At 37.7% G+C, this 13680-nt stretch overlaps 1 protein-coding gene across 1 annotated transcript in view; it reads left to right on the forward strand.

The window, feature by feature from the left end:
- Nucleotides 1-13680, forward strand: part of EFNA5 (ephrin A5) — a 231342-nt gene that overhangs the window by 28471 nt on the left and 189191 nt on the right. The window contains exon 2 of the mRNA XM_031557423.1: nucleotides 13156-13270. Coding sequence (XP_031413283.1) covers nucleotides 13156-13270 — 115 coding nt within the window. The remainder of the gene's footprint in view (nucleotides 1-13155; nucleotides 13271-13680) is intronic.

The raw sequence follows: 13680 nt of genomic DNA on the forward strand, positions 1-13680 counted from the left end.
TTTTTTTTTTTCCTAAGTGAGCGGTAGGAGTTATATCTTGGTCCTTCAGTTTTTACCACCTTTCATTAAATTTATATGATGATGACACTTCTAAAGAGGAACATATCAGCTTGCAGAATCTCCTCCGAGCCTAAGTGTTCACCAGTTCTCTTCATACAGTATGATTTTCTTTTTCTAAAGATTATGCTAGTTACAAAATGCATTTGGTAAATGTAGGAAAAGTTATACAGTTATTAATATAGTTCCAGATCTAAAACAGAAAACTCTCAAGGAAGATGCAGGTCTCAGCCTTATTTTCTCTTATTTTAGAACATGTCTGCTTTACTGAGCATTCCCCTAGGATTTACTTTCTGGTCCCTTTTCGTTCATCTGAATATCATTTTACTGGCTATTCATGTAGTGATGACTCTTAATAATTTTAGTTACATGTCTACAAACCTTTTTGCTTTTACACAGAGGTGTGTATTCAAGCTGCAGTTGAATTTGGCTATGTATTGTGTGTATGTAGTGGGTGACTATTCTGCAGCTGTTGTGTGGTTCTGCTCCAGAGTAACTTCTCATTAACCAGCTTTAGCTCCTGAGAAAGCAGTGAGGCGACAATCTAGGAGCTACTCAGGAAGTAGCTCCTCTTTCATAGCTCACTGGGAGTTACAGGCGGTGCCCATGGTATTAACAAAGGAACATGGGCTGTGTGGGGCATGCAGATCACCTTTTCTGTCAAAATACTTTAGCATTTGCCAGATTTCCCATTATAAACTGATAAATATTTATAATCACCTAAATCATGACATTTAGATCTTGATTTTTATTTAAAGGATACATATCTATGGCTACTTCTTAAAAAAAAAGAGCTTATGAAAGAATAAGTAGTCCCATGCTAACTATCTCTTTTGATTTTAAACGTGTTTCCAAACATCAGTAAATATTTAGATCAAAGTCAGTATTTGCAATATAGCAAAACCAAAGAAGAATGTAGCTCTGATCTTTGCAAAGACTAAAAAGCCTTTTTGCTCTTTTATTTTTTTTTCAATCTACAGTTGTAGCCATTTACAGCACAGATTTGTGTGCAGATACGTGTACCAACCAATATGTAACAGATTATAGTCTGTACATATAACCCTGAAGGAGCGTTTCAGATCCATAGTGGTAGTAAGCCTAGTGTTTTACATGATTGACAGCTCAAGGAGTTCTTGATGGCAAGCATTCAGTGTTAAAAAGGCATTAAGCAAGTGACTGCAGAAGTAGTACTGCTAACTTCAAGGGTGATATTGTAATGTGCTGTCCAACCCTGAAACTTCTTTCCTGAGTTACAGCTCCATGGTGTGAAGGGTTTTGGCAGATCATATGGTTTTAGGTCTTGTGTCTTAGCCTCTGGCTGACTGCTGAGATCTCCCTGTAGTAAAGCATTTGTTATTCTCAGTTGTGCTGACAGCTTGCACACTGGGAAATTTATCAAGGGATTGATCAAGATCAAAAATAACTCTGTTGTGGGCCATCTATTGTTATTTCAGACAGATCATTTCACTTATCCAGCTCCACCTCACAGCTCCAAAAGCAGTTATTTTGGTACAATTCATGGGGCAGTATACTGCCTCAAGGCAGAAGTTTTGGAATTCCTTTAGCTGAACAACAGTGCTGGAAACCCTGTGTTGCTGAAAAGCTACAACCTCAGATTATTTTCATTTTGTATAAATAGCTAGAATTTTATAAGGTAAATAAAGGCACTTGTTTCAAAGCTGGCTTGAAGAAATTAGTTTTTCATGTTTTTTTTTTTTTACTGTTAAGTCAAGTTTTGCCATCTGAAGGCAGATGAATCATGTATAGTGGAACACCACTGCCTGCATTCCATGTAAGTGTTTTGCAGCAGCAGAGCTTCACTAGTACGTCACCTTCAGCAGTGACACTCATGACTTTGGTATTCCATCTATATTGTCACCCGACCAACTTGCCCTTTGAGTGATCAAATTTATACGTAGCAAAGAGTTCGGCTTTTGCTGTTTTTACAAGTGAAATCTGTCACCAACAAACAAATGCATGCTGTTTTGTATGCAATAGGCTGCACTTTGGGGTGCATTACATATACCATAGCCTCATAGTTCAAATGAGGTGATTGGTCCACTGGTTTGTCCAGTAGAGAGAAGAACAGGCCAGGATGGTGACCTTACTGCTCTCTGCAGCTTCCTGAAAGGGGGACGCTGAGGGAGATGTTGGGCTCTGCTTCTGGGAGCTGATGGCAGGACAACAAAGAATAGCTCAAAGCTGCTCCAGTGGAGGTTCAGACTGGGCATTAGGAAATATTTCCTAAAGTGATCAAACATTGGAACAGGCTTCCTAGAGAGATGTAGATGCCTCATGCCTGTGAATGTTCCCGAGGCATTTGGATAATGCCCTCAATATGCTTTAAGTTTTGGTCAGCCCTGAAGTAGTCAGGCACTTGGATCTGATGATCTCTCAGGATCTCCTTGAGCTGAACTAAAGTAAACTAAACAAAACGAGCCTATTACTAAAGGATACTCTGGAGGCCAGATTAGGCTATTAAAAAAAAAAAAAGAAAAGACAACAACAAAGCACCCAGCCTCTTTTGTATATAGTAGTTCCACAAGAAGTTATCATATTTAAAATCTTATTTTTGTCATTAGAGCCAGCAGATAAGTCTTAATTCTTAGATAAGAAGATACGGTGCCTAACAAAGTGATAATGTATAAACTTGTTTTAAACTCATTTGAGATCTTGTCTTCTTCCCAGCGAATGTAAATTCAAATTCAAATATTAAGTCTTGCTGCAGAACGTGCATTTGAAATGAATACATATTTTTTTCCTTTGCTTCTACTTGGAATTGCTATTAGTAAATTATAACAGGGCATGATTCCAATCTTAAATGTTGCATTAAACAAAACAGCAAATAACTTGAAGGTAATGATGCTTTCAAGGCATATACACATCCAATTCTGTGTTACAACATAGTCTTCTGTCTTGGTAAAGTCTTTTTCAATTTTAATAGTAGATTTTATTTTCTTAACCGAGTAAAAAGTCAACATATTGAAATATTCATGAGGTGGAGGTGTGGAAAGTGTAGATTTTTGCATTAAAATATTTTTAGCAGAGTATATCTTGAGGGAAAAAGAGGACTGTAGGAGGTAAATGACTTAATTAGGATGCAGCTAAAAATTTCCCCCAAATAAGCATCTATTGTATAAGCTGAGACAATAAGCAGCATGAGTATAAATATGCAACTTCAGGGCAGAGTTGATTTTCACTGACAGCTTCACATCATCATTTTGGAATATGTTCATATTAACACTCTGTACCACCCAAGTTTCCCATTCAGCTTAGATTCAGCAAAAGCCTGTAATTCTATTTGTTTTGGGTAAATTTAGCAAGCTGCTCCTGATTACACCTTAGCCTGGGACCATCTGTTGATTGTAAGTCTCTCAATGGAGTCGTTCCTGCAGGCAATGAATGGAAAAAGGAGTGGAGCACCAGTGCTATTAGTAAGCAGATGCATGCTATCAGTGAACGTCCTTCCCGCCTTTCAACTGCCAGCTCTCAGTATTGATGGAGTGTCGTATGCCTGCAAGCTATTGCCGCCGAAGGCAAGGAGAAGTGCTCTCACAAGGCCCATTCATCAAGTATTTCTGCTGGGGTTTGATGGAGAGGAATTCTGAAGGCACAGTTTTGTATGCAAAGAGAAGAAAAGGCCTAATTCTTCTGAGCATTTGTCCGGCGTTCGCATGACCACGCGTGTGCTTTCCAACAGTAGCTTCAAAAGACTGCCATCGCAAATAACAGGATACAGCTGTTACTCATAACAAGACAAGTAAACCCCAAAATGTCAGGGTCAGGTTATTTTAATTTCATTTCCAGTTCTGAGATTCCTGCCAGTTAATTTACTTCCGATGAAAAAGATGCTGGATGACATACAGGGGAATTGTATTCTTCGTGTGTTGGAGAGTTTGTAACTGATCGTTGATGTTAACACCGATAAAGGTGCTGCAAGTACATCCACTTCTGTTTCGGGTTTTTTTGGTGGTTTGTTTTTTTTGTTTTGTTTTTTAATTGCTTGCTTGTTTGTTTGTTCCTTTTTTCCCCTCCAGTCTACTGAAATCAGCAGCTTTTTTTTTTCAGGGAGCCTCAGAAGATAGTTTGTGTGAGATAGCATGAGCTGCTTCTGTCTGCTCTGTCTTAAAACAATTGGAGTAGAGAGGTATACAGACAACGTGTGATGGAGTGGATAATGAGTTGTCTGTTTAACTCTGGGAAGCCTGAACAAGATCAGTGAAGTGAAATGACTGGTTTACAGTTTGATGGTAAGTGGTGTATAGCTCACTTCAGACAACCAGCAGTCTGCTGCTCACTAGAGTTAGCAGCTTCATTTAAATCTCCTTTCTGAGTCAGTGCAGGTGGAAGGAGAATTTACTTGTCCAGACAGTGTTAATCATGCTTGGATAACAGGGTTTGTTGTGAAGGCTTCACTTGATGTACAGTTTCTGCTGATGAACCACACCGTGAGTGCTTTCCATCAGCTCCCAACTTCTGTAAACCAGGAAAGGCAGATTACAAGTACAAAATTTTGTGTTCAAAATCTTCTTGTATCATACCTACTACAATACGTTTAAAATCCAGATACTCTGCTTGAAGGAAAGGGAAGGTACCAAGAGTTACTAAATCTTATGCTGCTGACAGAAATTCCTGAAATCGTGAATTGACAATTTAGTGAAAGTATATTTGATTTCCTTCGATGACAAAATGTTTTGACTGCATATTCAATTTGAAATAGATGGCTAAGAAGTTAAGATTGCTGATCTGTATTCAGTATTGCTGTCAGTAGCTCAGAGTTAAACATTTTCCCTTCTTAAAGGGGAAGAGGAAATGAAAGTAGAAGGAGTTTTTGAATAGCCTGAGTTGGTCCTATTTATAGTGCTGAAATTTAACAAATGCTAGATACAATCTTCAGTGATGGTTGCAGTAATCGTCTAAATGGGTGCAATTTCTGACACTGCGTGTCAGTGACCAGACTGAAGGCAGGCCTCTCAGTGAAGTGATCTATTTGCAAGATTATATTGCAAATAGGTTACCTATCATCTTCCCTGTCAGGTTGTATCTCAAGTGAATAAAAGAAGTCAAATTTTCATTAATTGGGCTTTTTACTTACTCATTTTGGATACTAGATTTTGCCTGTGCAACTGCTTGCTGACTCCAGTCCAAGGCATTTGTAGGTGTGCCTGTTAGTGGGGTTCGTACTTCCCCGAAAGCTCACTCTGCTTCCTTTGAAGTTAACATAAAAAAGCGTCTGTTTTTTAGATGGAGTTTGGCTTGAGCTCTTTGTAGATTTATCTGTGGCGTTTCAGGTCACATCTGTCTAATAAGCCCCATGATATGGTGCTCAGTAGCTTCCTAGAGGAATTCCATAGGCAGTAGTCTAAATCATGGAACCATATGAATAAATTTGTTCACCAGGCCATGCTTGAAAAAATCTCTAACCTGCATCAAAAGGAATTGTTTTTTTTCCAGGTCATGGCAGCTGACTGTTCATGACAGAATTTCTGTTCTGCTGCTGCCTCTGGTTTGGTGATGCATGAGGAGCAGTTCAGTCTTTGTTTCTGATATGATGGTGTCAAGGCTTCATGGTACAGCATGGCCCTTCCCTTGACATACTTAAAGATCATGATTGCTTCTCAAATTCTATTCAAGACTATTGACTATTCAACACAGTGTAAAACAGGAGACAAACAATGCTTGTGTCGTTGACCTTAAATATGGGAGAAAGTATAGCACTCTTTATTTCAGCTTTTATGCCTGGCAGTATGACACAGGAGAGGTAGGGAAATGACTTTTGACAATGTAACTAAACAGTAGTAGTGCAAGCCCATTGTTTCAGTGTATTTCTTGAGGTGATCTGTTGAATGAAATGGCAATATACAAGAGAACTTTAGGGCTCTTGATTGAATGGGACAATAAATTAAATGACATCCTGCTATTTTCATCTCAGTGGAAATACACTGCAGAAGTGACAAGATGTATTCCGTATGAAGTTATAAATGATATATTTTTTTTCCTCCTCTATTCCCCTATGTGGCCGTTTTTCAAAGAACTCAAACCAAAACAAGGCTCAAAAAGCAGACTACTTGTTTATGATGAGCTGTTACAATTGGGAGGAGATAATGTCAACATCTGCCGATGAGACTTTGCAGCCTGGGTCAGGCTGCAAAAATGTGGCATTTGGATTAAGAAAAAAAAAAAGGCTCCAGTTAGAGTGGGCTGCACAGAGTCAAGTCACAGCTGCCTTGAAGCTGTTGATGACAGTGATGTCACCGGGTAAATTAGCTCTACCAGAATGGCTGCAGAGCACCACACAATTGAGTCACTGACCTGTTTTTGTTTATTTAGTTTTATCCAGATACTCTGTTTGTTTTACCTGCTTTGCAATCAGTTTGTCCTTCTGAGCTTGGAAGATTGATCCATCTGTGTGTGTAATACTTCCACCTTAGGGCATTTATATATTTTCTCCCTGGCTGCAGTAAAGCATTACAGTAAAATGGCTTTCACTGACAGGGAAACAGGGAATTTGGAAGAAATAAACTCCCCATTATGATAGCTTAATTAAAAACAAAAAATATTTCATTCTAGCATAATCATCAATTGATACTTCTATATTTAGCATACATCTGGGTTAAAACTTTTGTCAGGCATGTGTTTCAAGTGTTAGGGTTTATGGACTTTTTCATCATTGTCTGTACCTGTTAGTTTCAAAAGATGATGATCACAGCTTTAGGGTGAAAATATGTCAGGATTTTTATGCCACAAATGGCACAGAACAAGGGTGATGTAAACATGTGGATAAATGCCTCCAAATAAAACAAGTACAAATAAGTGCTGATAGAAAATAAGCAAAATGGGTTGTGTTTGGTTTCTGAAATTCGTGCTGGTTGCAGATGTAATATATATATTTTTAATATGAATTAACCTGGATACCTCTGGGTGCTCGCTTGTGACGTTCTCCTTGGCTCTATATAAGTTAATAGTTACGAGTGAGAGACAAAATCACCATTGGATTGTGATTTTTCCATAGGATTTAGAGGATGACTGGCTCTGCATCTGCTCTGTTTCAGATCAGCAAGTATTCTTAAAGTAGAACTAGTATGATTATTTATTTAGAGTAGATCTGATCATTAAGCTTGTAGAGCTCAGAGGCTGTAGTTATCTAGAAAAATCATTACAAAGCTGGACAGGCTGCTGTATTTTCTGGGGAGCAACTGACAACCCTGACCATTTGGTCTGTTTAGTGTGATTTTTACCGTGGTAACATAATTCAAATATACTAGCAGGAAAAACAAAAAACAAGAGCAATCCTTCCTTCCCAAGTTGTCTGAACAGGGCGCATGAAGGACAGAGGGAAAAGGAATGAACCATTAGAAAAGTGGCATATTTCTGTTGTAATTGCCACTGCTTCTTAGACTGCTCTGTGACAGTAGTCAGAAATGGCATTTTAATACTCATGCTGCCTTACTGGCATATATGAGCAAGTAGCTTCTTTTGCAAGGGCTACTGTACAATATCATGCTTGATCACAGCAGTCTGACTGAGTAAACCTGGACTTCTGAGAGAAAGCATCTTAACATTCCTTGTATTGAAAAAACTTCTCAGTGGGGGCCCTCAGAAGTGGAACTGAATTATCCTTGCAGTATAAAGCTCTTTTGAACTTTATTTATTTATTTATTTATCTATCTATTTATTTATTTATTTATTTTTCCTGAAAAGTCTCCTCTGCTTGAATGCTCTTAGACTGCAGTAGGTGTGTCCTATAGGTGGCTATTTTGGAACAGCTCTTGCTCTTCAAATTCATAGCCTTTCATATTTGGGAATAATTTTTCCTTGTAGATAAGACCAAAAGAGGCAGAAGCAGCTGTTAAGTTTACCCATGCGATTAGGAAGATACTTTTTTGATTGCAGAATTCTTCATGCAGGACAGACATTTTTCAAGTATTGATCTGGTGGCAGAGAGGAGAACTCGTAGGCTCTAAGTGTAATCATCTGAAACAGAGCTTTTTGTGAACCCAGGGATTCTCTTTTTTCCCCCTGGATACCACCCTCACTGAATAAGCTGAGATAGGCATGGTGAACCCAATTCTTCCATAGAGAAGTTCAGTGAGAATTTTACCCAAAGATTATGAATTGGTTTCTGGAGATCTGATTTGTTACTGGTAAAGAAATTTTCTGGAAACTCAGTTTGAATTGCTTAAAAATAATATGTCTAAAATCAATAGTATATTCTGGTAAATATGAACAGTCTTATTGTTGGTCTATTTTTGGATCTCTTTTTGTCTTTAAACATCTAATGCAGAGTTTTAACAAAAGAAGTGTTCTGGAGCATTCAGAGAAGTGGTGAGATAAAACCCTCTTCTTAACAATACGTATCAGTTTGACATACAGGATTTAGAAGAGGAGCAATTGATGTTGCTAGAGTTTATCTGTGTGATAAATGTATTTGATATAAAACCTTTTAAATTTAGACTATTCAGGAAAACTTAGCTGATTTTACAGGCAGAAGATTCACACCATCCATTCTCTTACTGTAGCCTTAGAGTGGCTACAGTGACTGCAGTGCATGTTTTTAATATAGAATAAACTAGATGAATTTTATTGCTCTTTTTGTTTACATTGTTCTAGTAGCAGTCTAAGCCATACTAAAAAAAAAAAAACAACCTCCAAACACCCATGCACTTCTATTCTGAAGCTCTTTGTAGAGAGATGATGATTATTGGGCAACTGGACTGCAGTTGCCCAACATGTTCTGCTGCTGATTCCTTTAATTTTTTTTATCTGTTATTTACTGAAGCTAACAAGTCTGTAGGTAGGATAGATCTTCAAGGAGAAGAAAGAGGGAGGAAGCATTTCTTTTGGCCTTTATCAATTTACCAGGGCAAAGACTGAAGGGTGTGCCTTTCCCAGTATCATTTCTTTATTCCTTGTCATCATATTTGTTTTCATTTCTAAAAGTCCAGTGAACAGTTGCTTTAAGTTAACCCCTTTTTTCACGGATGGTAACATATTAGGACCTGCCCTGCTCCTTCTCTCATTTGTACTTGCTTCATTTTGTTCACAGCTCTGCTCTCAGATCAGAGCCTTCTCTTAGCAGAAGAGTGCGTGAGAGAATGATTAAGCAAAGCCAAGAGGTTCCTGTTTTGGACCTGCGATTATGATGATACTTAAGTAGTTGAGGAGAAATTGCAGTGCTATGTGAAGATTAATTACAATTCTCTGTGCACTGATGGTTTCAAATAAGAGTACTTACCTAGCTTTTTTTTTTTTTGTCACTGTTGTTGAAAAATAATGATTATAGTGATCATGTAATCTTCCTTTTTCACACGATGAGATGATGCTTGTGATAGTGTAGGGGTACTTGGAATGATGAGTGGAAGGATGTAATTAACAAGCAGTTAGGTAATTTATTAATTTACCACATAGAGAACTCTGTACCTCTGTTGAGAGTTGAGATACTTTTCTTTAGCAGGGCTGTTAGAGTAGTTAGGTAGGTTCTAGAAATGCACTACAGATAAGTAAGTGTAAGCCAGCCAGCTGGCCCTTTTCACCAACTGTTTTGCTTGTTGTGGATGCTTCCTTATTATTTTTTTGCCTCTTTGCACAGTTGTCTAAGTTGTGCTTATTTAATAAGCACAGCTGCAATTGGAATGAAAAGCATATCTTCTCTGCTGTTGCATCTCACTTTAGTACATCAGGTCAACTTGTCTCGTTTTATAAGCACAACCCAAGACCAGCGCAGAGCTGATTTTTTTTTTCTTTCATTTATCAGAGGTAACAAAATTCTTACATTTATTTCACAGGCACTTTTTTTTTCTGTCCAGTGCACCGGTATGTTGACAGTAAAAATGCACAGGTGTTTCCACGGCTAAATTTTCATTTTCCCAGCTATTTCTTGCTGTTGCTGATGGAGATATAAGAATCAGCTCTTCCCTTCTAAGTACATGACTGACTTGGAGAAGAAATAGCTTTTCAATATATATGCTACTCTGATCTTCTTCAAAAGAAATTTGAAAACACACAAAAAGACAAAAAAAGGATTTTTTCCAAAGCTATCTTAAAGCTGACTCACATTCTAAGCCCAAATATTTTTTTTTTTGTATCATTAGCATGATTGTGAGTGAGATGATCCAAATAACGGGAAGGGTAACTTTGGAAAATAAATTGGATTGTGAGTATTCTGACTTACTCTAAGCAGCATATGCTTATTAGGTACTATGAAAACATAGATTTCTTTGTCAGCTTTCAATCATATGTATGAGATACGGTTCAAATTCAGCTGTGTACCAAATACAATGAAAGAGTCAGAATACTGGAGGCAAGTTAAATTGTTCCGAGTCATATTGTGACGTAGAGAAGGTAAAGCATTAGAGCATTCTGTATCAAGAACAAAGAAGCGGCAGGTTCACTTACCAAGATACTTATTTTTCTGTTTTGTTTCTTCTTGAAGAAGAAGAAAAAAAAGTCTCATTTTGGTATTTTATATTACAAAATAAATTAGCAAAATTATTATTTCAGAATTTTTCTAGTCAAGTAAGTAAATGCTGAATTAGTAGCTCATAGGATGCTTGCTGTCATATGCCACTGCACCGTATTCTAGCTCAGTTCACAAAACACACCTGACTTTTCTTATATGAAAAAAGGGAAGCTTTAGAAAACACTGAAAGTACATCCATATGTAAATTCAGACTGGATTATTATGATTTTTTCCCTTGTAGTTCGTATTTCTGATCACTTTGACTGAAGCCATAAATAACAGTGGGCGTTTAGATGCTTTTGTGACTTAGTAGCAAAATAAGGAATTGTGCTTCAGTGTTACCAGAATAGGCTTATTAAACTTATGCTCACAGGCAGTTCAATTTAGGAAAATACCTATTTATTTTCTGATTCAATTCATACAGATTTTAATATTTTTAACACTGCTCTTATTCAGGTTAATGCATTTGTTTTTGACATGTAATTGCCTGGTAGTTTTGTTTAGCTTATGTTCTTTATTTTTTTTTTCCTGAGACCTAAAATTTTGTTCTAGCTACAGTAGTTTCTACATGCATTGGTAAAAGTGATGACGTTCCTGCATTAAAGCCTATATATATAAAAAAATAAAAATTAGCCAACACTGAGGTTATGACCTACCATATTTCTTTTTACCAGGGTATGAAGAGTAGCATCCATCACTTATTTGGAGTAGCCTGAAAAATCTCAGAGCACCAAGTCAGTGAGAAATACAATTCCCAGCAGCAACTTCAGTCTAATTTATTATCTCTTGGGCTCTCAGCTTTGGAGAAAACACCTGTCCCTCTGAATAAAGTCCTGCACTTTTTGTTTATGGTAATGATTTTCAACAAAGGATCCTTGCGGGAAAAAAATAGAAGATATTTTACTGAAAATGCAGGTGAAATGGATTTGGCAATGTTTTTAAAGATAAAAATACAACTTTGAAGAAGCAAGTCTTGTTGTTAGAAGTACTATTGTCCTATTTATAAAAAGCAAAAAATTTTCAAATACAAAGTGAAAAGCTCAAATAAAGCTCTACAGGTAGATAAAAATCAACAGTGGAAAAAAGGTTTGAATTGAGTGTTTTAAGCAAAGAAGTTAATTTGAAACCCTTGTGATGCTTTTTACTTAGTAATTTGGAGGCAGTGTATGGCATCTCTTTTTTTTTTTTTTAGATAAAATTGTATTAAGTCACAGACAATTAAAAGTGAGATTCTTATTAGTGCTTAACAAGCACCTCTAACACTTGTTGTGAACCAGCTTGATTGGTAATTAACAATCTGATGCCCATAAAAACAGAGTGCAAACCCCAGTGGTGTTCCTTTGTGATAAAATTGCATCAAGAGAGGACGAGTCCTTGCAATCTTTCTCAGTTATTTCTCAAATACATTTATCTATGTATTTATTTATCTATTTACTTGTTTATCTATTTACTTCTTTATGATGTACCTGAGGAAGTGGGTTTAGTTGCCTATTCAACGAGTGACTAGGGATTTACTGATTTGTAGGGAATACTTAGAGCTGAGGGGGGAGGCGAGAGGTTCTCCTGCCACTGTGCAGAGTGCAATGGTGTTGCAGTGCCAGCAGGGAGATTTTCTCCTGTGAAGATCTGCACTTGCTCTTTCATGCAGAGGTGTGTGTAGTATTCAGTTGAATATGAGCCAGCAGTGTGCCTAGGTGGCCAAAAGACCAATGGCATCTTGGCTTGTATTAGGAATGGTGAGCTGAGCAGTACTAGGGAAGTCATCCTGCCCCTGTACTCGGCATTGGTGAGGCCTCATCTCGAATACTGTGTTCAGTTTTGGGCATCTCAGTACAGAAAGAACATTGAGGTGCTGGAGCAGGTCCAAAGAAGGGCAACAAGGCTTGTGAAGGGCTTGGAGAATATGCCGTATGAGGAGAGACTGAAGGAACTGGGGCTGTTCAGTCTGGGGAAAAGGAGGCTGTGGGGAGACCTTATTACTTTCTTCCAATACCTGAAAGGTGCGTACAGTGAGAGCGGGGTAGGTCTCTTCTCACTGGTGACAGGTGACAGGACGAGGGGAAATGGCCTCAAGTTGCGCCAAGGTAAGTTTAGGTTGGACGTTAGGAAACACTTCTTTACAGAAAGGGTGGTTAAACATTGGAATAGGCTCCTCAGGGAGGTGGTTGAGTCACCATCCCTGGATGTGTTTAAAAACCATTTGGATGTGGTGCTCAGGGACATGATTTAGCAGAGAGTTGTTAGACTTAGGGTAGTTGGTTGTATGGTTAGGTTGTGGTTGGACTCATTGATGTTTAAGGTCTTTTCAACCTGAGCAATTCTGTGATTCTATGATTCTAGCAGTGTGCGATGAGAAAGTTGTTATTTCCTGATGGAATTCCACTGTAACACATCATCTGCAGCACAAAGCTATGCAAGGACTTTTTAGGGAGAAACTGTATAGTTTTGTTTTTGTTGTTGTGGGGTTTTTTTAAGTGTAAACAAGCCTGAAATCTTTGGCGCTCTACATCATTCAATTTATGTTGCATTTCCTAACTTTGTGTGTTGAATGAGATTGGATACAACAGCTTTGAGTGGAAGCATCTCTTAGAGTAACTTACCTCTTTGGAATAAGATTTCTGGGCCTCTGCATTTTTAAGTCTCTCAGTGATTGTTACTGGATTCAGAGTCCTGAAGCAGACCATTCTAAGACAGATGAGGAGGTGTTAGCAGTGTCTGCTTTGCTGAAAAGATGCTGGCTTGCGAGAGTTCCAGGTAAAGTGCATGTGCTATAATTTATGAAGCACGATAGCAGGTGCAGCTACAATAAGTAGTCATCAGGCTTTGTGCTTTGGAAAAAACTGAAGGTAGGAAAAAGATCAAGAAACTGTAGTACGATATGATATAGATGGAACCCAGCCAGATTTTGGTAGTGATGTAAACAACAACAAAAAAAGTCATTCAAGTGAGCTTGAGTGGTATTGTTACCGAAGTAAGTAGGTTGAAGGGTTGCATTTAAAAGAAATAGTGTATGGTGGATTTCTGTTACATGGCAATTTAATGAGAATTCTTACTTGTAGACTTTAACTAAAGAGAAAGAGGAATATGAGAGATCCTCTAAATTTGCATCTGTGTTTTCTAGCCACTGTAAATCATGTAGTAATTTATTTTTTAATTTAAAAAAA

Source organism: Meleagris gallopavo, chromosome Z (genome assembly GCF_000146605.3).
Source record: "Meleagris gallopavo isolate NT-WF06-2002-E0010 breed Aviagen turkey brand Nicholas breeding stock chromosome Z, Turkey_5.1, whole genome shotgun sequence".
In the NCBI taxonomy this organism is placed as follows: Eukaryota; Metazoa; Chordata; class Aves; order Galliformes; family Phasianidae; genus Meleagris; species Meleagris gallopavo.